At 39.8% G+C, this 25950-nt stretch overlaps 1 protein-coding gene across 5 annotated transcripts in view; it reads right to left on the bottom strand.

The window, feature by feature from the left end:
* Nucleotides 1–450: 450 nt before the first annotated feature.
* Nucleotides 451–25950, bottom strand: part of RASSF8 (Ras association domain family member 8) — a 91367-nt gene continuing 65867 nt past the window's right edge. For 3 of the 5 annotated variants that reach the window (XM_074826445.1, XM_074826444.1, XM_074826446.1), the window contains 4 exons: nt 22187–22382; nt 9747–10636; nt 5888–6032; nt 451–4778 (listed from right to left, as the gene is read on the bottom strand). In XM_074826445.1, the coding sequence (XP_074682546.1) occupies nt 4657–4778; nt 5888–6032; nt 9747–10636; nt 22187–22289 (1260 nt within the window). In that variant the 5' untranslated portion in view covers nt 22290–22382 and the 3' untranslated portion in view covers nt 451–4656. The remainder of the gene's footprint in view (nt 4779–5887; nt 6033–9746; nt 10637–22186; nt 22383–25950) is intronic. The other 2 variants (XR_012623502.1, XM_074826447.1) reach the window with 2 other exon arrangements.

Here is a 25950-nt window from a genome sequence, read left to right as displayed (position 1 = left end):
TGAAAGATTTTTGTATCGGAACATGCTTTTAGGCCCAATTCAGAAACACATTTATGGATTACTCACGAATGTGCTTAATTTCCATTTGGTTCAAAGGCCTTGGAGTCGATCCTTTGTGACCACCTCTGCTTGTTCTGCCCCTCACAAGCACCACACGCTGGCATGAAGCACTAACCAGTATTTGATTGCACGTGTAAGTTGCCTGCAAGGCCACAAAGGATTCGAACATTCTTCAGCACTCCATTTACTTGAGACCTAAATGCATTCGCTGCATGTATAGCTTTATGTATATACTACACATACTTACCCCCAACCCCTCCCCACTGTATTATTGCAATAATTCTTTGCTGGTGTATCAGTTTATATACCAAGTTTCACTTATTTAGATTTCTATAAACATAGAAAAAAACACCTGAAGAGAGCTAGAACAGCTTTCAATCAGTCACTACATTGGCATTGAAAGCTTTATTTTGAAAACTTCAAGCAGCAATACTGAATAAATAGACAGAATGATTGTTTTGTCATCTCCATACAACCGATGGCCTTCATCCAAAACATTAAAATACTGTAGCAAATAGAGTAAACATGCATGTTTCAATGTTCTTTAAAAAAAAAAAAAGGTGTAATATAAAAGTAACACTTTGACACTTATTTTAATACAGTACAGACCATTAGAGACTATTTTCTGGAAAAAATATCTGAATACAGTTTTGTTATTTACATGGATCATTAAGGCCCAATTCACTCAAGTTAATGCACATCAGGAATTTATATGCTTCAAGATAACTCACTAAAAATTACAAGATCTTTTTTTTTGCTTATATGATCCCAGTTCACTAAAATGATGCAATACTCTTCATGCTAAAACCAAGGCAATTATTGCCCCAAGAGGTGATTTTTATTTCACTGTAGCATCTTTCCCCTCTTACTTCACAATGAAATCATGTTTGCATATTGCTAATACTAGTGGGTAGTTCTCTTCAAGAGCTTCCTTCCAATTTGCTAGGGTCTAGAAAAGCAAGTAATCTCAAAGCTAACATACCATTTCCAGAAGCAATTCAGGCACTTGGGAAACTAAGTCCCACTGAAAGATAACAGGAGATAGGTTCCTAGCTGACTTTTCAGAGTGGGACTTGGGTTTCTCCCTCACTTGGGCATTCAGAACATTTACCTTTGCCTTAACACACTGGCTTTTCAAACGGTCAACCTCCCCATCCTACAACATAGCATCACCAGCAAAAATAAACTGTATCCTCATGGATGAGAGAGGCAACACAGTTAATTTCCATTAGTAATAAATTACAGGAGTTCTCCATATAAATTCCCTGTGCACTGGAAAACAGTGCTTGTGTATTCGACTATTTAATGCAAGCAAAAAACCCCATTTTTATCATGCTGCCCAGTAAATAGTATGGCACTTTGTTAAAATTAGTATGTGTAGCCTCCTTTCTGCTAATGCCCCATAAGCAGGTTTGAAACACTTTTGAAAAGAGTTTTTCTACATTTGTAAAGAAAGAGTGAGGTTCTGCAGTTGATCAGAAGCAAAGCTCTTAACACCATAATGTGAGGAATTTTAATCACTGTAATACATTGTTCAATTCACATTTAATGCAAGGGCATGCCATTTCTTTTTGGTTTATTTACAGAGAGGGTGAAAATGCTACAGAACTTTAGCCTGGGTGAAATTCAATAAGCAAGAGGAGTATGGTGGGGGGCAAGGGAATTTGTCAGCGTCTCACAAATGACAAGTTTGGATACCAAAGCCTCTCCTTTGTCACAACAGTGGCTGAAGTTGTAAACGTTTTTCAGATCACCTTGACATATGCCAAAGCCCTGACAAGGAGGGTCCACTCAGTGGTGATGCAGTGGCCACTCCTGAGCCAGCTCCAGGCTGGCCCCTCTGTCAAACAGCTGCTGCAGCCAGCAGGTGCTATTTTTTAACTTAAATGGCAAATTCCTTCCTTGATTCTATTACAAAGCCATAACTCAAGCCCTCAAAAGCTGCTCTTATACTTCCTTTTAATCCTTTTCCTCCTCTCTCCATCTTAAAGAACAACCTGGCAGAGAAAGAGAGCAGTTTTTATGATACAAGAGCCTAATTCAGCTCAAACTGACATCTGTGGGAGATGAACCAGACACAAAGTATGACAAAAACATTAGCTGGGTAAGTATGCCAATCTGCCTCAAAAATACTTCATCTCAGTAGAAGACTGAAATTGCCACAGGCTCTTCCTTGTGTTTCCTCACCACTCCCATGCAGCATAATCTGGGCCAGACTTCGCAAGGTGCTGAGTGCCTCAGTTCTCTAACATCAAGAGGTGCTGAAGATGCAAGATATCCACTGGACAGGGCCATTTTATTTCTGTAAATTGAACCCAGAATGTAAGGCATATATGCTCAAGTACCTTGGACAGATATTGTCCCCAAACTACGTATATTTTACACCTTTTTTTAATATATATATACACACACATTCTTTTTTTTTTTTTAATACAAAGTTACGAGCACAGTAAACATGAGCACAAAATTGTGATAAACTAACAGTAAAATCTGTGAGCACTGCAAAGATTCCTCAGGTAGGAACATCTCATTTTCCAGTTTGCTCACAAGGGGAGAAGAAAAAAAAAAAAAAAGACCCGATAAGTTAAACAGCAAAAAAATTCAGAGTCCATTTGAAAAGGCCCTTTATATAGTCACAGCCTTATCTGTTGTCTAAATACAGCAGCATTTTTAGAATATATGGAATATATGAATCCATTAATAACTGGAAAGAAAAAAATGCATTAAACACTCAAGAGTCCTTCATCTTCTACTGTATCTTATAAAACTTCCATTTGTAAGGAAGATCTCTTTTAAAAAAAACAAATTAACATTTATCTGCACATCAGTAAATCAACACAGACGGATGCTAGGAGTTAAGAATTCTTAAGTACTTTCTATGGCAAAAAGCTTGGAGTTTCTTACCAGTGGTAAAATCCTGACGCTACCAAAGACATCAGGAGTTCTGTCATTTTGCCACTGACTGAAGTCCAGGTATTCAATACTGCAGTGAAAGCATGGTGACCCCTCTCAGGTCAAGGGGATCTCAAAGGTGGAGATGACAGTATGAGTTGCTGTTAGAACAGGAAATCCAAATGCAAATAGGTAAGGCCCATCCCCCTTCTCTAACTTATCCATGAGGCCAGCCTCATGACATATATAGTGTCCCACTGATGCCAGTCACTTTCTCTACAAACTTGATGTCCACTTTAGCAGTCTAATTTCAAGGCCTGTAACCATCATGCTACTTGGTAGCATCTTTTGGCATGGAAGCCATTTTGTCTAATCCTTGCTTAGCTCTGATTGCATTAAAGTGACATCAAGATACAATAATGTTCTCTTTTCAAATGTTTTGTAAAAAATAACTACCAAATGTGTGAATTTCCTGTTTGTAAGCTTTATATTCTGTAAGCAACTGAGCAGCAACACGTCTTACAAAGGGGCTAAACATCTACCATTGAACACTGGGGACCTGGAACGAAATCCTGGCCCCACTCAAGTCAGCAGATGCTCTGCTGTTGACTTCATGGGACTGTCAGGTTTCTTCCCTCCACAAACCTCAAGTGAATTCTGGAAGGCTGTAAGAGGATTGCTCATTTGTTTTGTTGGGTTTTGTTTGTTTGGTTTTTTTTTTTCTCCTCCAACAGCAAGATTTACTGCAAAACAAGAACACTGTAATGGCTAGTGGAAAAAATAAAGTACAAAATCACACACAGTGAAAGCCTCCTACTCTCTTTTGGTAAGACATATGAAGACAACTTCTTACATTGTCCTTTTCTCAAAAGGCATATACAATGTGGCAAAATATTTAAAATATACATTCTATATAATAAAATATCATCTAACTAGTGCATCCTCAATCATATTCTGGAAATATTTTTACCAAGCCAAGGTTTAAATTCCATAAATCTTTTGAACACTAGGTGCTTCATTCAAGGCAGATTCAACAGCAAGTAAATCCCACAAGCTCACTTTTCAAGCCTTAAAAGGTAGCAATGGATGGAACATGACATATTATGACCCACAACAGAAATTAACAAAGTCAGTGGTGGGAAACCATTTTAATGGTTCAGCACGCCACAGAATTCTGCATTGCAAGTTGTTGTACTTGATCAAATGGTGGATGTTTGTACACGCAAATTAAAGTCACCTTTTCAGACTGACATACAGCCATACGTGATTATTCACAAGTTAAAAATAAAAATATAAGAGGTCAACATTCACACGTCCATTGATTAAAGGGAATAAATTAAACGTCAGATAAGTTGCATACGTAGTTTCCTTCACCCTCAGTCTTTTATTTATGCCTACACAAGGAACAATACTTTCCCAAATACTTCTGAAGTGGCAAAAACGAATGAAGGTTTTTGCACTCTAGCTGTGTTGACAGCAAGGTCATCCTTGCTAATTATGAATCGAGACAGCTCCTCTGTCTCTTTAGCATCAGTGCACAGGGTATGGCTCCAAGTAGTGTGTTGGAGGAAGAAGTAAAAATAATATGGTGGCTTAACAAACAAACAAAAAAAATCTTCTTCCATTCATCATTGGCAGAATAAAACAAAAGTGTATCTTGTCCAGGGTACCTTGCTAGGTCCTCTCCAGAAGAGGTATGTACTGTCATACATAAATGCCCTCCGGGTTAAAACCAGATGACAGGGGATTCTGTAGAATCCGAAGGTTACTGGGGAGTTGCCTTGATGAGCCAGGGCGCTTCAGTGACCCAGACTGAAATGTTGGTTCTGCACAAGAAAAAGAGCAGTTAGAAATGTCATCATCAGGGGTGATGTTTGTAGAACACCTCTCTTCTTCCTGCTCAGTGCAGCGTGCGCTTAGTGCAATACAGAATACCACATACAACAAAAAATTCAAATGCCTGACTAGGAAGTGATGAAATCTAAGGTGCACACTTCCTACTCATTTCAGAGCAGAAAGATATACTTACGCAATATAATTACCCTCCCACAAAGAACATGCACACAGATACATGCAGTACATTTATACAGTAATATGCAGAAAGAGTACCTATATATAACTCAAAGCTTCAACTTCCTGCCCACTTAAGAGAAAGTTCATACAAGTACTGACATTTAAGGCTTGATTGTCTTTTCTTCTCTCCCCACCCTCCCAATGCCTTTTGGTTAGAAAGTTTTCTAAGAGGAGGGACAGAACCAGCTAAGGAGAATGCTGAGAGAAACAGGCCCCTTGCAAGCAGGGTACTGGATAAAGCACACCACAGCAAAGGAGCTTCTGATTGTGCCACAGTTCTGATCCTCACCCAAAGTGCTCCCACAACTCCTGTGTAGGTAATTCTGAATTGAGAAGTGGGCATGTGCAGATCTCACAAGGGGCATAGTCAATTTGCACACACTGTAGCAGCCATCTGCGCAGGACTTCTGGATGGCTGGCAGCCCAGCTGGATTAGCTGCTATTCCCATGCGGCTGCTGTGTGGGATTTCCTGAGATCCAGACACATTTCTTTTTCTACTTTGACAACACATCCCTCCAGAAGAGGAAGAACCCAGATGAACAGCAATCAGATTGCGTGCCAGCTTACACGTCTGCAGCCATGGCGACCACACTTGAAAGTTACTGACCTAATGGATTACTGATGCAACAAACACACGCCTAGGCCCAGTGGGAGAGAAGTTATCTACATACTGCGCTTTATTTATAGCTTGCTAAACCCTTGGAATGAAAAGAAATATTTGACATTGTGCTTTCTTAATATTTTGCTAACTCATTTGCTAACAGACCATTCACTTCATGTATGAGTGCTAGCATTAATGCAGCAGGTAAATGCTTTGCCATCTCCTCCTCCTGCCCATCAAAAGCATTCTGACCACTGCACCTCTCTCAAGCTCCACATGCGTGGCCTCCACCTCAACAGGGTCTGCTGGTAGCACTGTGACCTTTGTTCCCGTTTGCTGGATGAACTGTTGGAGATTAACCTGTCGCAGCTCCTTTGTCAGTTGCTCCAATTCTTGCTCCCCATCCTGCCAGGAAAAAGAAAACATCTGCTGAGCAGCAGCAAGCATAAAGCAGCACTTCAAGACTATTTGCAATTGGACAACTAATACTTCTCCTTTTGATGAGAAAGCCTCTGATTTTTCAGTTCAAATGCAAATGTAAGAGTTGAAAGGTATTTAAATCTTGTAATTTAGAAAGCTAATCAACACTCACTATTACTTATTAGGGGTTACTACTGGTCTGTTTATATTTCTTCTTGGGTGACTAGCAGATGTTTCTCATATCACCTGAGAAAAATTTTGGCACAACAGATGCGAGCAAATAAAGGTAATAGTGAGCACTCTGAAAAAAATACATTAACTAAGCATCAGTCTGGCACCAAAACTTAGCTCTGCCAGAAGTGTCCAGCATGACTTGGACAGGTCATTTAGTTCTTCTGTTCCTAAAAGGAGAGTAATTACTTTCTCTTCTTGTTCTTTGTGTTTTCTATTTAGAAGGTAAATTTTTATGGACAGAACTCTCTCACTCTGCAAGCTTACTGTGCTTTGTGCAATGAGGCCAAATCCTGGCTGGTTCACCACCCCTTCAACAAGCACAGAAGATGGTAATTTAGGATATTCCTCAAGGCTCTGTAATTCTGGCATGATATGCAAAACCTACAGCTCCGATAGATTACAACAGTCTTAAGACTACAATTATTTCCACACCTACACAACTTCAGCTTCATTAGCAGACAGCTGCATGCGGTGCCTTCCACAACCAGGATGGGCTTCACCTATCTGGACACACAGGGCATGGGCCAGGCAGCACGTCCGTGGGCATTTCTGTGCAGTGCTACGTCTTCATTTTGGCAAGAGGTGGAGGTTGGGTCAACCTCCTTTTCCCTAATTATCTTGTGTAAGCAGAATCGTACATGAACTTCCACTAGTTTTTTGGATCTGCTCTAGAAGCAGTCCCTAACAGCACAGCCCTTATTCACTTTAAACTTGCAATAAGGCCACAGTTGAGACTGAATTCAACGGTTAGTAAGAAAATTAACACAAAGCAGGACCTTTTAAATGTCAATTGCTTTGTCACTAATGTGCTGGTTTGACCTATTCAGTCAATGCATATGACGTGGTTGGTCTCAGCTTTCCACTCTAGACTTGTGTTTCCATTCGTTGGCTACAAGCTTTTGGAGAAACTGGACTGAGAAATGGAAACCAGGCCATGTCCAAATTTTAAGACAATTCTACAGAAAAATTCTCCAACTTATTTTGCGCCCATTAGACTCTACAATGGGGCACTTGGGACACAGGAAATTCTCAACTGTCTTTACTTACTACACTGTTAATTCTACAGCTCTGTGTTTTATAATATTGTAACAAAGTTGTCACTGAAGGCAATTAAAGTTTTTTTTTTTTGAAACCTGAATCACTGAAATATGCATGTTAGCGGAACTAACAAAATAAATAACTTGTTCTTAACACTTCTCAACTTTCACAGGAAATAATGTAAAAAATGTTAAGTACCACCCCAAATCCTACTGGTTTAAGCTCTGAAATTTAGTATCTAATTGTGAAACTTTAGTGAGATCTTTCACCTGAAGAAGGGTGGGATTTTGAGTTTTTGGTTTTTGGGTTTTTTTGCATTTAAAATCTTTCTCTAGAAACAAGGGGAGCAGAGTGCTGTATTTGATCCTTAACTGAACATAGCCTCATATTGTTGGAAAGTATGTTACTGAGGTGGCTAGAGAAAAGGAGTAAAAGAGGTAGGACAAGTTACTAGAAATTCCTCACATACTACTAAAAAAAAAGCCACCTTCCTGTTCTTATCACTTAAAATCACTTAAATTCTTTCCTTCCTTACTGAAAGGTCTATAAAAACACCCATGCTCAACTTTTCTAGTTTCAAATCAGCAGTTCTTTGAATATTAGTATTTAACTTTCAGCATGCAAGAAAATATTTCTCTGTTTCCTCCCCCCAAAACTGTGTAATGCAGACCTGAGTTTATTTTCTCCTAGACTTCCAGATTAGTGCAGCTTTAGGTTTAGAACAAGTTTCGAAGAGCTGAATTTAATGGGAACTTTCCTGAGAAAGTGAAAGCCTAGTCTATGAAAAAAACAAAGCGAGAAAGATTTTGAACTCAATCATAGCCTCACTGAGTGTTACTGAGGATAGGTAAAATATATAAAGAGGACTTGATGCTTTCTGTTAGCACAAATCCTTAAGTGCAGCCTGTCTGGAAACTTAGGATAGATAAGTATGGCCAAAGCTGCTTACAGTTTTCATCCATTTTGCTTTGTATGAAAAGCTTATATTCTTTTTCCCTCCTCATTTAGTAAAACCAGCTTATACTAACATAGTTCTAGGTACTCAGGAGTGAGGATGCAAAATCTCTTTACATAGTCACAGCAGAATCACCTTACTGCAACTGCAGCACTGTGGAATGTAGTAACTGTGAATCCCAGGAATACAGCAAGAATCGCAACTCAAACTGATGCATTCTACCTTATGTGGCACATTAAAATCCCAGGAGCCACAATTTTTCCTTCACCTCATCCAGCTAGGAGCTGGATTTCCATTTACATTTATTCTTTCATGTTCTGTGAAGTTCCAGGTGATATCATTAACTTTAGCAAGGAAGCAGAGACTGGATTCTCTTCTGACATGTGCCACAAACGCCTGAGGTGCAGAGAAAATAAAATCCTGAACACCAGCAAGTCAGACAGGAAAAGGGAGATGTCGTTCTTTAAAACAAATGCCCTGTAAGCTAACAGTTATTTTAGCTCTACATCCATCTATCCAGGTGGTGCTTTTGGACTGTTCTTTTTAATTATTCTACTTCAGTGGCAGACAAACCTATCAAGAATCACAAGTTTAGCCTCAAAAGAGGGTATGATGGTGCAAATTTCCCTGAAATTTAACAATATTAAGCACTGAGCTGCCAAGATCTACCTAAATCCTCAAGATATCTAACCCCAAATCAACAAGGGTTTGAAGACTAATACTTTTAAAGGTGTTAGGCAAATAGCACTATGGTCCCATTGAGCACCCAGCAGTACAACAATTCCCACTAGCTCTAAATGTGCTATTGTTCATGCAGGAGATATTATTTGTCTGAGGTGTAAAAGAGCCCAGACCCACTAGCAGAGCAGTACCTCACTGGAGCTAGTGAGCACCCTCTCTCAGCAGAGCGAGAGGGCTAGATGCATTGCCATGGGTGGAGCCATACTGCCCTCAGCTCGCTTGGCTGATATTAGCTCTGGTGTTTCTCTATCATGGACCACTGCATGGTAAATACACACTTTGAGTGATTTCTCAGAGGTCACCAGGTAGTCAGGGAATGGTAGGAAACCAAAGCTGTAACTGATGGGAAAAAAACTGAGCCAGCACGTAAACGAGAGGTGTTGTGGTACTCAGCACTAACCCTGCAGGCCACCCTGGCCTTCTGAATGGCCAGGAACATACCCACCAAAACATCTGCTCGTTTATCTTGAGAAAAAGAACTAACTATTGTTTTTCTTTTCAGATGGTTTGAATGAGCAAAATACACACAGGTGAAATGAAAATTATCTGCTCTTCAAAAAAAATCTGAAATATAATTTGAAAATGAAAACAAGCTTTCTTCCTTTTACCCCAATTCACTGTGGGAACTTTCTCATGCTTTCTTTCACGGGCTCCAAATCTGTGTAAGAAAAACTCATGACAGTCATGCCTTTAACTTTTCTTTAGCTATGGATAAAAAAAGACATTCTTACCTGTAACCGTTTGGCAGCTTGGCCCAAAGACCTTTCTACAGCTTTAATGCCATTTTCCAGTCTCAGACTCTGCTGGCCCTGAATATCAATTTCACCCTTCACCTTCTCGATCTTTTCCTTGACCTCTTCTTCATTCACTTGGGACTCTTGAACTTCCCGTTGCAATTTCTCTGCCTCAAGACCACTTTCCATGTTGTGGATCTGAGACATGTAGTCCTTAAGCTTGCTCTCGCAGTCCAGGATCCTCTGTCTCATCTCCTGCAGCTGCTCCTTTAGCTGCTTTTCATTCTCCTGTTCAATCTGCAGCTCATTTTCCCAGAACTCTTCCTCTTCAATCTCCACTTCGTTCCTTTTGATCTTCTGCTCTAGCTTGAGGATTTCTTCTTCCAGGCTGGAGTTATACTTTTGCTCCCAGTAGCGGATCTCAGCTTCGTTGGACTCCAGCTGTTTCTCAATGCACTGAAGTTTCTCTGTCTGGAGGTGGATCAGTTTCTTCAACTCATCTGCTGTTGTTTTACAGTTGTTGAGCACCTTTTGCTTGAACTCCGATTCCTTGCTTTTCCCAAAGATGTCCATTAACCCTTTGGCCCCCCCGGTGAAGGTGAGGGATTTCCTTTTTGGCTCCCTCCTCTTCATTGATTTGTCGCTGGGAGGCCGCAGCTTGGCCAGGGGAGGCAGGCTTTGCCGGTACAGAGTCCTCTCCGGGATGCGAGCCACACTGTCCGAAGTCGGACGCTCGCTCAGAGAGGGCCCGGTGCGGCGCAGGATCAGCTGCACGTCGCTCGCGTACTGCCCCCACTTGTTCAGCGACACGATGGGGTTTTCGTGAGGTGCCAGGTGCCTCTCCGTCTCCCGCCATTTCTCGATCAGCGTGTACCTCCCGGTGCGACCTGCAAGTCAAGCGCAGCCGTGAGCGCGGCGGGCGCCAGGGGGCGCTGTCGGACAGCGCGAGCGTCGGGCGCCAGGCGGGGCCGGCGAGGGCCGCGGCTGCTCCCTGGCGGCCGCTCGGCGGCAATGGCGGGGGTGCGGGCAGGCGTGTGTGCGGGCAGGCGTGTGTGCGGGCAGGCGTGTGTGCGGGCAGGCGTGTGTGCGGGCAGGCGTGTGTGCGGGCAGGCGTGTGTGCGGGCAGGCGTGTGTGCGGGCAGGCGTGTGTGCGGGCAGGCGTGTGTGCGGGCAGGCGTGTGTGCGGGCAGGCGTGTGTGCGGGCAGGCGTGTGTGCGGGCAGGCGTGTGTGCGGGCAGGCGTGTGGCGAGTGAGGAGGGGAGCGCAGGAGGCGCTCGGTGCTCTCAGTGCATTTTGTCGAGTTACAGTAAATGCTCCTTCATTTACTGAGCTGAGCATGGCCTCTACACGTTACTTATTTCAATTGTAAATTATCTCAGGAAAATCCTCCCCCAGCACAGCAGTAACTGAACAAGCAAGTACTGATGTACATCGCACACACAACAAACTGCACGACTCCAGGGATTTTTTCAGATTTGAAGTCACTGAAATCAAAGCAAGTGACCTAGCAATGCTGATATCTAGCAAAGAAATACATCAAATATATGTCTTTAGAGGAAGAAAACAAGAATAGTTTCACATCTTTCATACAGCCATATAGAAAAACCAAAATTTGGAGACAGTGTGTTTGCTTTTAAACTGTATCATCAGGCAGAGGCAAGTGTTAATGACTGACTGAACCTTAGTTCACCATCTCGCACCCCCCCAGTTCAGACGCTGGGGAAGGCCAGCTCGGGGTCACAGCAGCATTATGCCAGCTCACATGGCCTGTGGCAGCGCTGCCAATGTGACAAACCTTCACAGCGCAGAACAGAGGGATGAGCGTGGCAGAGGCTGTGCAGACTGAAATGAGCAACATGGGCTACCCTGCACAGATTCCTCATCTGTAACAGCAGCTCGCAACCCGCCCCCCCCGGGGTACACAGCCTTCAGGAAGAAGCCTGAGTCCTTTGATAACTGTTGTGATGTTTTCTGACCTCTATACTGACAGATAGATATACAATTAATGCCATATGGTTTACTTTTAGGTTAGGAGGAAGTACAACTTATGTTTATGGCTTCATTTGTGCTACTACTGAACACTTAAACTCAGCTTAGCAGTCTTTTTCCTCTGACACCCCTTACGGGATGCTTTCAATGCTACAAGAATAAAGCGTTTGAGGTTTTCCACTATTTTAACTTTTTCTAAACACTCTTACTACTCTGAGATACAGCATTCGTCAAATGCAGAAGAGAGTTTTCCCTTATCATGAAAGTGATTTCACTTAAAAGCCACAATGTTGTTCACACAAAGATGTGAAAGATCAACTGTTTTTAAAGCGTGTAATCCTGATCAATTTCTGAACAGCTCCACAATTGCAATTAACTTTAAAAACATCATTAACTATTTTAATGTATTACATATATCCACTTCTGTGACAGATCATCATTCAAATGAGGATTTATTTCAGCACATAAATGCCTAAAATACCTGTCATACATGCAACTACGGAGTGGAAGAGTTGGAGTAAATGTAGTTATCAGTTATCTGATGCATTTTCTTTCCCTACACCACCCACCCAACCACTGCGCTTTTCCCAAAAGAACAAAAATACACTAATCTCAGGCTGGAGATCTGCCTCCAGCCTCCAACCACAACACTCGCACAGACTCGCCACCTCGAATTTGTAGGAGACAAGCTCCACTATGGTGATTAACACACTATGTGGCCCCTGAAAATCTGATATTGTCAGACCAGCCTTATAAAGAGCCCCCTGGAATATAGCTACTGTGTTGGAAATGGTTCCTCTGATCTCACTTTCTCACAACTAGCTCATGATGCAAAGAACAACAACAACAACGAGCTGCACAGGCACCGCCTAGAGAACAGGCTACTTTGGCTCATGGGTCATACCAGTGGTAGTTGGCTGGCCAAATAAGAGACCAAAATGTCCATGTTCACTTCCAAGTTAGGAACAAGAGCTGAAAGAGTACATGAAGATTTGACTGATATAAGTTGGCAAAACAAGGCAAGCAGCATGGGAACATCAATCCACCACCCCAAATGCCTTATAAATAAATGACCTGAGGTAAAGCACTGGGAAAAAAAAGAGGAACAACAACAACAAAAATAATCTATCAGCATACCAACATGCTTGGCCAACACTCTCAGAAACAGATTTAAAGTTTATTACAATAAGTACTTTAGAAACAAGTTTACTACACCAAGATACAAGATCAGAGATTTTTGCCAACCCACAATATTGTTCATTGATCCATGAAGATTCATGGTTTGTAGTAGGCATTAGTGTTATTATAGGAAAAATAAACCTAGTACTGTTTGCCATAGCATACTAACAATAAAATCCCAGAGAAGAAAAAAGTAGTAAAAACATACCACAGAACCCAGGACAAAGTATGCACTTTAGCACTCTATTTTGTTAATCTTAAAAGCTTTCAGCTTGTAATCATGGCAATTCTACTAACGTTCTTGTTGCATCAGAAACAGCCAAGTTCAAAAAAGTCTTGAAATTGTAAACAAGAGTAGGTACCACTAGGAAGTGATGAGCATGCAACTTCTATTTACTTTGCTATTAAATGCACTACTTAAAAGAAATGTAAGAGGAAAAAAAAAAAGAAGGGGGGGAGGATAATAAAGCTAACAATCTTGACTACAAGTGAATTAAGGAATTAACCAAAGCACCTGCCAAGAACTATTTCCATCTTAGCTTAGTGTTCCAAATCAACATGCAGTCCTAAATAATGAACTTAGCACTCAAGATCCACATAAAGTGTTTTGTAGAAGTAATACTTGCACAGTTCAACCACCACACCTGCAGTTCAGTATTGGTCTTAAACAAAGCTGTCCTCATCTGAGATCATTACCTAGGTTTAGTGTGTTCAGCCTATGTATGACTCAGATTAACAATACCTGGAGAACCACAACTGTGATGTTTGCTTGCATTAGAAGGGATTAGTTCACAAATGAAAGGGTGAACGAGCTAATTCAAAACTAATAGAATATTTCAGAACACAGGCATCCTTATAACAAACTGCTGGTTTTGATGTGCTACCATTGACAAGGAGAAAGCAAAGAACAGTTCAATACCTGCATGTTGCTTCTTGTCTTGTATATTGTCCAGAAGCTTTCCAAAATAGACACTGTGCTTATACAGTACCTGGCAGAACTCAGTCCTACCTCATTCATGCAAACCATATAATTTTAAAAATTAGTTACTGTTGTATTTATGTAATATGCCCCACACCAGCAATGCATGACATTCATTAAAACATAGTGTTTTTTTCCCAGCTGCATATTGAACACATTGATTTATGAAGTATTTCCAGGTGAAGTTAGACAAGCAGTTAAGCAGACAATTCAAGGCACAGCTTTAGTTATTGTACTGATGTTCACAGTGGGTATGTGCCTTGTCAGTGGATCCCTTACAACTTCTAAAATCAAACTTTTCTTTTAAAACATGTACGACTAGAATACTTCTATCAAAGCCTTGTACTAATGAGAATGGTAGAGAAAACAATCCAGACAGTCCCAAACAAGCACCAGCAGTGCTGTGTTCTATGGTTCCCCCTTCAGAAAACAGCAATTCAGGGGCTGGAGAAAGCACGGCGCCTCTACACCCCATTCACTGGCCAGCTACTTCTCATTAATATTCTGTGCTGACCCACTGACCATATAATGGTCCACCACATGGACCATATAATATTACCATCTCAAAACAATAATCAAGAATTTGTATCTGTTTTGCAAGACAGCAAATGACAAGCTATAACAGAAGTAGGTATATATTTACATATATAAAGCACACTGCATTTGCAGAAAGGGTCAGCATCAAGGTTAACAGTTTACACCTAACAGCTACCTAAGCATACAAACTTATCACAGGTTCTATTAATACATGAACACCTTCAAAACCACCTTTTGTTTTTAAAAGTGAGAAAGAACAAAAAAGGAAATATATGGACTCCAGAATGCTGATGTTTTGATAGCCTGCAACTAGCTGTCATGAGTGGTTTGAACTGGTTATCGCTTGATCAGTGAGATATTAAAGAGCTAACTACAGCCAGTGTCCTGGATCAGCCACTGCTCTCAGCAAGCTCAGGATCTGAGTGTCCATGTCATGTGCCCAACCACTGTAGCATTAGTTTGCAATTGATGTAATTTGGTAATTCAAACACAGATTCCATTACAATGAATGGTGGTTAAACTAATGAAATATGGGAACAAGGTAATTTAACTTTTTTTTTAAGACTCTCAAGAGGCAGATGTTTAAATTACACTCCATGAGGGTAGTAGGACCCATATAACTACTATTCACTTTAAGCTTCTGTATATGCTTTAATAGTTGCAGCTGACACAGTAGACAGGAGTGACTAGTTCTGCTGCAAAAGTCAAATGCAATTCCAAAGGAAAGTAACAGTAGCAGTGTTTCTCATGCAACACTTCTGGCAGGACTGTAACCTGAGAGGTCATCAGTACTGGTTTTCAGGACAGAAATGATTCATCCCTTTTCTCCCTCACAAAAGTGCATCATCTTCTACATGCAAAGCATTTCAGAGACAGGCACTAAATTTTTTTTGTATGCAGGTAGCATGCATGACACACCATGTAAAAACGTATCTGTGCCTTAACTTTCCAGCCAGGCTACAAAAGTTTATTTCACCAAGTAAGATCCATCTTTTCATTGTCTCCCATGCTTCACAGCCAGGACCTACAGCAGTGAGTCAGTGCAGGCAGATGAGTCACTGCCTAGGTCTCGCATAATTTCTGGGACAGGTGGTTAGACGAGCAGTCTTAAACATGGGAGTACCTCTCCTTTCCTAGGGTAAGGGCTGGGGTGGACAAAAGCAGGCCTTTGTCACTAGAGGTCATGAGGTCTTGCTCCCAGTTTCTCCTCTTTCCCCAAGACCACCAGGATGCACTCAGTGCCTGGGGAGTTGCCTGACAGGGACACTCCTAGCTCCCATTTTTCCCAGGGATCCCATCACTTCTGCTGCTGCACAGCAGCTGTGCCAAAGACCTGCCCTACAAGATGGCACTCTGGATGGAGTCTGCAGAAAAAAAAAAATCCGTATGTAAGACAGAAGTTTTAAGACAAACAAACTAAAAGGGAAGTTGTACTAGTCTTGCCCTTGAGCTGAATCTGAATTAGCACTCCAAACTCACAACAGTGCATAGTAAGAATATGCATACTGTTGCCTGTTTGCACGCAGGTTTCCATGGTGGTAATGTCAGGTATGCCAACAAATGCTCAAGCCAAACCCAGACTACCCAGAGCTCTGGGGGCACTGACAAATGGACCCTGTCCCCAGCCTGGTTACAGCTTTCTGATCCACTTGGATTCCCAGAGATAGGCCTCTAGGCTAAAGGATGATGTCTGTCTTCCTTAACAAGGCAATATAAAGAAAAAAATAATTGTATATGGGTAAAATCTTGTAAGAACTCTTAACATGTGGAACATGTGGGAGAAAATGCTCTGCCTTACCAAAGGAGCAACAGCATTAACTCCTGAATCTTTAACAGCACTGATAGAAAGGTAATTGCTAGCAATTTAAATAAACCCAGTATGATATTAACTCAGTATCTTTGACATATGAAGCTGACATCTCATTCATTATGTGATATTTAGGTTAACATCCACAGCAATTTAAAAAAAATACCATTCTAGCTACCTGAGAACTCATTAAATACCCAAGAAAGATTAAAAGTTTAAAAAGCCTTTAAAATAGAGGTTAGAGTTTGCGTTATTCAGATTTCTTAACTCATGCCATATTTTGCACACACATGTATGCCTACCATAGAAAACAATAAGAATCAGAGTAGGAGTCCAGTCCTAGGCAAACATGCCCACAGAGATATACAGACTCAAGTCTAACAGCAGTGAAGGTCTGCTTAGTTCACTAGGTACAGCTGTGCTCACAATGTCTTTATTAGGACTGAAGTCTTAGCTAATTACTATTATCCTTTTGTTCAAAAAAAAGGCTATGCAGAGTTTATCACAATCTGACAAAACAAAGCACTTAAAGTCATTTCATACTTTCAACTGCCTTTCATCTAAGCACCCCAAGGTACTGCACTTATTTTAGACCCATTTCCTAAATAGGTAAAACAATGTGGAGGAGCAGTTTGGCCAAGGTCAAACAGCAAGATGTGGCAAAGCAGATCAAGCAGCCCAGGTCTCTGCTGCACACACCACTGCTACACTAGACGTACCACATCATTAAAGGTGGCAACAAATCATCCCACCCAACCACCATGCCTTTCAGTAAGGTTACCATCACTACATTTCTGAACCATAAAGTTTGTATGATCACACCATGGGATCACCACAGCGTGCAGCTTTCTTGTACTTATTATCCTTCTTAATGTTGCTATTTGAAGCAGCAGAGAATGAAACTTTAGGGTCAAAAATAACACAAGTCTTAAGCGATTCTTAGCAGTAAACTACATGATTAATTAAATGTTTAAAAACCTTAGTTTGTACACAACAAGAATTGTTCCCTTTTTCTAATCCTCTTCAGACTCAGCGCTATGATTCAATTCAACCTCAGACAGACTCTTTTCTCTCTCTCAAAATGTCTGACAGCCAGCTCTGGCACTTGCTTTGGCAGAAATTATTTGGAGGAAGGGACGAACATAAGAAAAGACTACAATAAAATGGTGTGATTTTTCCAGATACAATTCTGGCTTTCCCAATACAACGCTGTAATGCATGTTTGAAACAGCATGAACAAATCTGTACTTTATTTTCATAAATACACCCCATTTATCTTTGAGGAAAAATACTCAACTGCATTTGTTCAACTTCAAAAAGAGATGGCTGTACTTGTTCAGTGAAGTGTTGCTCATATTCTCCTGATACTGTGCTACAGACAGACAACCAAAATCCACAGCACTGTTTAAAGCAAGTCTGCCATTTTAATTATTTGCCACAGAAAATTATGGGGGGTAACAGAAAACAAAAGTGCACTTTGGTAAGAAATTCAAGCTTTGCTTCTCTAGGCTGAAATATTCTCTTTCTAGGAAACAAATATGTCATTCTGAGTACAGAGACACACTAGTCTCCAGAGAGAAAAGAAATCACAACAAATGTAGTAAAAATCCTCACAGGGGCTGGAAATGGGAGAACACTTCTGAAGAAACAGGGCAAGTGTATTTGCTACTGCACTATTCATCACCGTATTTCTTTGGGAGATTTTTATTTTTTAGATTTGAATGGAAAACACCCAGTAAAAGGCAGTTGGAAAAAAAAAAATCTTCTGTAGTTAAAGTACATTTGCCTAAACTATCAGCTAACATGATTAGCTCACTTTCTCTTAGGATACCATCTGTTTTTTCCCCACAGTATTACAATGAATTTTTGAGAGAAGCCACTACATTCACAGACACTAGACTAAGTTTACTGCTTTGCAAAACAGGCCCCTGACTGCATTCACCAACCACCTTGTCATACATACAATTGAAAAGTATCAAATAACTTTTTTCTACCTGGTTTTCAGTTGCCCAAATTAAGAAGAGGAATCAAAATGACCAAGAAACGTTTATATGAAGCCACTGTGGCATGATTTTCACAGAATACACAGAAAAGCTAGTGGAAGCAGAAAAACAGGCAGAATTTTCAGTCAAATGTACATTTTTGTATTGATGTGATAAAGTCTAGCTCACCTCTCCTGCCAAAAATACTCTTAAAGGAAGACTCACAGTTCTCCACTTAAACTGTGTGCTCTGGTATATTTTTTACATTTTGGTGAGGGCTTAGTTTTTCATGATTAATTGATCGTTTTTCTTATTTGTATTATAAGGCAAATCTTCTTCTTTGTAACTTGCAAGCAGCTTGAGTTTTTAAAAAAAAAAAAAAAGAAATAAAGCAGCCGTGAGTAAAACTTGTAAAAGGTAATATCAAGTGTTCTTCAAGATCCCAGTAGGAGGTAATTTCACTCTCTGAAAACTTTTAACTGAATAGTTTTATGTCTGTCTTGAACAGAATTCCAGCTACACTCCCTCCAGCTAAGGCATTTCTAACTCCTCCTAAGCTGCAGACACAATCAATTACAGTATCCAAAATTATATCCAATTGATATTATTCTCTGTTGCATTCACTAAAATAGACACATATTTTTAAAATAAGCTTCACTGGGATCACCAAAAGAGACAACTCTGTCTTTTCTTTTTTTTTTTTTTTTGTTTTAAAGCATGAGGTTTATATGAGATTTAATTCAAACCCTTTAATTTCAAGCCAAACAGAAATTAAAAAAAAATAGTTTGTACAGAAACTTGGGAGTAGAATCAGTTCCTACTCCTCAATGGTCAAGAGATGGGCGACAGGGTAAGGAGATCATAGCACAAGACCAGGTAACACTAATGTTATCCATCAGGATTACAGCCCCAAAGGAAGAGACACAAACAGACCTTTCCACTGAAATAGTGATAGTGGCAGATAGGTCAAGGAATAGGTCAAAACATTAGCCAGGCAAGTTAAGTGACAACTCCACTGCCAAAGGATGGCATGTTGGGTATGGGACAGAACCTCCTACAAAGGGGCACAGCCCAGCATGACTTACTAATTTTGTTTGGCTAAAACAGCCCTAGAACATAAGTTCCTGTCTTTGCATTTTAGGGAGAAAAAAGAAAAAAAAAGAAAAGGAATACTTTTGTATCATGAAGAAAGTTATTACTGAATTTCCATGACATGAGGGAAGAGTTGGAAAGTAAATGGATGGAAATGTTTTTGTTGCTCTTATCACAGTGAGACATCAGGAGACATGCCCTGTGTTTGATTAAGTGGCAGCAGTCAAATCCTATTTAAACATAAAGAAAAAACCCTCTTACTGCTAGGGTGATCAAACACTGGAACAGGTGGCCCAGAGAGGTGGTGGAGTCTCGATACTTGGCCATATTCAAAACCTGACTGCACATGGTCCTTAGCAACCTCCTCTAGCTGACCCTGCTTTGACCACTGGAGTTGGACCAGACAATGTTCAGAGTTGCCTTCCAACCACAGCCAACTCTATAATAATTTTAATTTTCCTGATTTTGAAATACATTGTAACCTTTACTTTTCATATCTCTAGAATAGAGGTAGTTTCAGTTTGTCTATGAGAAGCTTCTTGAGCTATGAATGTCTCAATCCAAGTATCTTTGGCTTGTGCTTTCTTCAGTGGATACGGCTACAAAATAAGCTAATTTGCAGATATTCCAGATACTGCATTTCAACACAAAGAATATACCTATTGCAGTTCTTATTTCAGGCTCAGTGAAGAAGACTGCATTGTGTGTGCATGTGTGTTGTATTTTTTAAGTCAAGGACCTAGCAATAAACTGTAAGGCACAATAAAACAAAAGGAGCATCTCAAAAACTTTGCAGACATACCAACAGACAGACAAAAAAATACTGAGTCCTGCTAAGCTATGCAACTGCTGAAGGAGCCAGACTGCAAAGTGGAGAATAAGATCAGAGCCAACCAAGGAGGAAGCCAACTAAGACTGGCTAATTTTGCACCACCAAATGTCAGGTGAGAGCTAGAGGAATACATTTTAATAATTCCCATTCAAATTCAAGTGACAATTATTTCTTGTAAGCTGGTACCTATAGCTAAATCAAAGTTAACAGACATACGGTTGCTTTTGTGATGAATGGCCTGACAGGAGGGTTGGGAAAGCTCTATCTGCCAAAGACACACAAGTGTAATTTATATGGTGTTTAATATTGCCTAGCAGTCCCTGTGAGAAACTGGAGTGTAATTACTTCAGGTGTTTTTTAGAGAGGATATTTGTCTCAGGAAGGAGTTTTAAAAGGACTATCTTAATTTGGCTCTGGTTGGAAATTTATCTCTGCATGGAACCAGAGTTGCATGCCCCAGATGAACTGGAGATGTAAAAAGAAGTCTAATGAGTTGACAAAACCTGTGTATGTTTCCATGGCTGATGGAGTCTTTTCAGAGTTCAGGCTAATAACTGAGGACACAGGAAAAAAAAGAGAAATTACACAGGAGAACATTAAATTATTGTCTAGAACTGGGAGTCTGACTCTTTTTGTCTTGTGGGAGAAGGCAAAGGAAACAGGATGAAAGATACTGAAAGCAAAGAACAGAAGTCTATCACAACCAGTTTGTTTATTTTTTTCTAAATATGTAACACTTCTTAATCATTACTAGGAAATGATCATGCTAGCATAACTGTGTCTTAAAAACCTCCTACAGGCAGAAAATGAGATATGGAAGCAAGCAATTTACAAATGAACTAGCATTAAATGAAAAGCTGCAACTAACAGGCAGTAAAAGCACTCTTAAAAGTTAACCAACGAATACAAGATTTTAGAGACATACTTACTTTGTACAATTTTTAAATGAAACTTTAAAAGGTATTTGATGCATTATAGATGGAGTATACATGTGCTAGCACTGTGTTAAATCCCCTTAAGATATATAAGAAAGCCAGTCTGCTACTCCATCGGACGAAAGTATATGGAAATTATGTTCAGAAGTACACATTTAAATAAATAAAAATCACAAATTCAGATAAATTGACTTTCATGGTTACAGATAGAATATCTAGTTGACATTCATGCCCCTAAGTTGTTTTTTATTAGAAAAATTATTTTGCAATTGAGTCAGACTGCTAATACAATCTTGCAAAATTGCTGGAATACTAAAAAAAAAAAATGCAAAAGCTAGCCCTTAAATTACGAATTTAATTTTAGGTAAGACATAGGTTTTAATGTCTAAATTTAAATAGTATGCTAAGCCAATTATAAAATTTTAGTAAAGAATAAGATTCAGCATTGGAAGCACTTAAGGGATGAAGCTGAGGTTGATTCATGATGCTCTCAATCACTGAGAAAGATCTGACAAGACTGAAGGAATGTTCTTTCTTGTAGTGGAGCCTAAGAGTGTTTCTTTTTCCCTACTAAACTGTTCAGCAAATAGCTAACACAGACTTCAAGTTACCTTTTCATTAGTACTGAGTTATGTGGTGTGCAGGAGTAAGAGAACTTGAAGGACCTATTTCACTGTTTTATACTATTCTCAGTATAGCTAGGGATACATACAATGTGTATATTTTCAATGAACATCATTAGCTTGTGAAAGCCAACCAATTATTTTGCACTACTTTTATATTTCTTTGGTACTCAAAACATTGACAGTTTAGCACCTTCTTTAGTCCAGGCTGTATTTACAATGACAAAGAGCAGCATATTTAGAGAATAAATTTGTACTGAATGAAAGTTTATAGATTTCAAAGTGTTTATTTTCTTTCTTTTTAATCTCTCTCTGGCAGGTTAAAAATCAAAGGCTACAAGTTTATACTGCAAGATTATCCCACTGTGCATCATATGTTCATGTTCTACTGATACTCAGTGCAACCCCACCTCCTCTTGGTATAGCTTCATTAAAAAAGCTCCACCCCAGTTCCCAGACACCCAGCTGACAGAGTTACTTACCAATAGCCTGAGCAAGGGCTATTACAACTTCCTGGCATGTTGTGACTTCGGTGACCCCACACACAATTCTCTGGACTCCATCCACCCATACTTTGAGCTCCATGGTTCACCAGATCATCCAAGAGCCAGGAATGCCAATCAGTCAAGTCATACTTGCAGCTATACCAGAGATAATGCAGCAGACTTCTCTCAGCAGCTAGAAGACAGGAAAAAAATCCTGGTGTTTATAGTGAGACATTACCAATTTAAATAAGTTAACAAATTCACCTTAACATCTATTGGGTAGAAGAGCCAACACAGTCTCCTCTCTTTAAAAATAGTAACAGGAATCAAACATCCCATGCTTTAGCTGTATCTACCCATTCTGTAGACATAGCAGAGGTTTCATTACAGTTTATTTCCTAAATATTAAAAATTATTACAAAAAGAGCACCAAGAGAAATAGCATTAAACAAACAACTCTAGAGTAAACTCTTAGCAGTTTAGAGTAACAAGTGCCCCTCTTCCTTTATATACTGCCTGGATGTCTCCAGGGACTGGTTATAGATGCTTTCAGTGTTTGTTCAATAATTCCTAGCAGGTGGTGGCATACCAAACCAGGGGGGAAACATTTTTAATTACAGTCATCCATGAGAGTCCAACCTTGCTCTCCACACAGAACCAGCTGAAAGTTCCTAGTCCCAACAAACCTGTGCATTTAACACCAATGCTGGAAAACCCAGACAGGAAAACAAGCAGACAGATTGCTTCTCTTTCTCTAAAACAAGGAGATGAATAAGGGAAAGTGTTATAGAGGTGGTTTAACCCCTGCCAACACAGTGCAGGCTCTGTAAGGAAACAGATTCCAGCTAATGTGTTATCCTAGGTTTTTCCATGGGCACTGCAATGATACTAAACAAAAAAGCAAGCCATGCCAACTAATCTAGTCAGTTCTCACTTTTGAGCACGGTTCTACTGCCTTCACTGAAATAATGCCAAAGTCATACCTGCTAATATAGTATACTAGCTCCCAATTTAACTTTAAAAAATTCCTCAAGTTTGTAAATTTAAAAAATGGTTAGAGGGTTGCTTTTTTCAGAAGCAAAGAAATCCCATGAGTCCAAAAAATTCTTTCTGCACTGAAATGCCAAAAAAACTTTGAAGCACAGAAATAAAGTTAGAAACCTAGGGAGCTAAATTAGGACTTAGCAATCAGCCATTTGCCCTCTGCTGTCTTGTTACCAACAGTCACGTTGCTCAAGGTTTATTTAATGTTAACTTCTAGATTAATTACTGATCTGAACTCTAGTGGTTTTGCTATGAGCTCAGCTTTTCCAGGGGCTGCTTTTCTTCTGCATAAACAGATCCACTGGCATCATGGCTCACAAAAGTTAATTTCTAACTGGAACTGCTGAGATGCTGAATTTCAAAAATTTCAAAGTAAAAACTCCAAGAAGAATTGTCTTAAAAATATAAGACCTGCCCCCAAAACTGAAACAAAAAACAAACCACCAATAATGATAATGATTTAAAAAAAAAAAAGCTTGAAAAACAAAACCTACAAAAACAACCCCCAAAACACAGCCAACCAAACAAAACCTAATGAGACAGCTAAAGGAAAATAGATAGATAAAGGAAAAATAAACCATGATAATACAACAAAAGAAGCTCATGTAATCAGGTAATCCTGGTTACTATGAATAAAGTGCTAAAACTAAAGACAATATTTTTGAAGAATTAAGTACCAGGAAAATGGATAACAGAGGAATAGAGTAAAAGAAATCTGAAAGTTATTCAGAGGAGATTAGTAAACACAAGCAGGGTATGGTTACACAAGAAACATGGAATCTGATGATGCTGATGGATTTAACAGAACTGCACGTGGAGGCAGAAATGGTGCAGGAAAAACTAAGCAAATACTTAGTACCGTTCATGTTTGCAGTCTAATCAGAGCTGCTTTCTCCTGGTGAAGTGAACATCTCTTTCTGCATCAAAAAGATGTACTAGTGCAGCCCCCAAACTAGAGTGGAAAGATGATTTCCCTTCTACAACCAACTACTTTATTCAGCAGTTGACAAATATTGACATATGATCCAGAAGACACACTGATCTCCACCCCACAAGTTGTGGCAGTCAGCAGCAACACAGCTCAGAGCCCATTAGAGCCAGAGGGGTCACACCACATTGACAGGACAAGCTTTAGCAGAGAAGTCCTACGCAAGTCTGTTGTAAAGTCAGTCCAGCATACATACACACCAAAATCCCTGTCCAAACGGGGGGTGTTTAAAAAACAAAGGAAACATAACTAAGTCCAAATGCATAAGTAAAACCACATTTCAAATATGCTTGTATAATTAATCAACAAAAAAGTGATAGCTTTTAAGAATACCAGTGTATACAGAAACAGTCTTTTGAGATGTAAGTCCCTGAAAACCCAAAGAGTTCAAAGAGTTTTAACAAACATTTTCCCACATAAAGTTACATACTTCAAAGAAAACTAGTATCCGCACAAGTATTAACAGTGCACAAATACAGAAACACTTAACTCGGGTAAAACTGTTTTAATGTACCAATAAACTTAGCAGAAGAAAGTCTTCTACTAGCCTGTAATGTAACAGCGACTGAGAAAACACCTAAGAGGCCCCATCAGTGACCTCCGTTGTTTATTCCTGGACTAGCTGTCTTCACAAATAAACAGACCTCACATTCCAAGCCCAGCCGTAAGGAACTTAATTAATTAACTTAATATCTTGCTGAGAGTTGAACAGTTCAGATTTACTGGCACAAAACAAGCCATCTCTCTGTGTGACAATGCACACGTCAGCAAAGCATCCAACAGCTCTAACTGGTTTTCTGTCTGTCAACATCCAAAGTATTATCTTAATTCAGCAAGCCAGCAAGTGCATTTTTTCCCCCCCAGTCAGCAATCTTGTGTTCAGTGCAGATCAGTTTTGGTCATCTGTTTGGTTTTTTTTTAAAAGACGGACGGTAGGAAAAGACTAAAGAGAGGGACCATTTAATAATGAAATACTTGCTGACACCTCCAATTTTAAAAACAACATTCACCAAAGCGGCAAATGATCTGAACAAAGCGTCTTTGAAACAGTCCAAGCTCGGGGGAAATAGTCCCACTCATTTCTTACAGGACAAATAGTTTTAATAGACTAAATAGCAACAGCAAACCAATAAACACAGCCTGCAGAATGTACTTCCATCAAACCAATATGCAGGGCTGAATTAAAGGACTGCCTGTTCCACAAGCACTAATAGGATTCTTTCAGGGGTCTGTCACTAAAACCAGAACATGCACAGACATCAGAAATGTAAGATCTATGTGCCAAAATCACAGTGTCTCATTACAGTTTCTAAGCAAAGCTAATCTGTAAGTTAAAAAAAAATAAAATCTATGATTGGTTTGATTTCTACGATTGTGCAAGCAGAAGTTTGCAGAGAGGTCTGAAAACCAGAAAACCTTTCAGCCATATGTATATCTCTGCTTCCCAATTATAACTCTATAACACGTTTTTATTAACATTTGGTTTTCCTTCATATGTATTTGGTTCTTTATTTGCTGACAGTTACATACCATTAACAGCTTCTTTGCCTTTCCACTGTGGGCTATTCTGACAGCCCCAAATACATTTTTCAACCTGAAGTTTATGTCCAGAATGCACATTGTGCTTTTGCAATAGAGAAGGCAAAATAACCCTTACCTCCAGTACTGTACAAATTTCTCTGAGGTCAATGGAAAGGGTTGGGGGAAAAAGCTCACTTGAGGTTTCACA

The sequence above is a fragment of the Strix aluco genome, chromosome 5 (assembly GCF_031877795.1).
Source record: "Strix aluco isolate bStrAlu1 chromosome 5, bStrAlu1.hap1, whole genome shotgun sequence".
Classification (NCBI taxonomy): Eukaryota; Metazoa; Chordata; class Aves; order Strigiformes; family Strigidae; genus Strix; species Strix aluco.
Note: the sequence above shows the minus strand (reverse complement) of the source record. Positions and strands in the feature narration are given on the sequence as shown.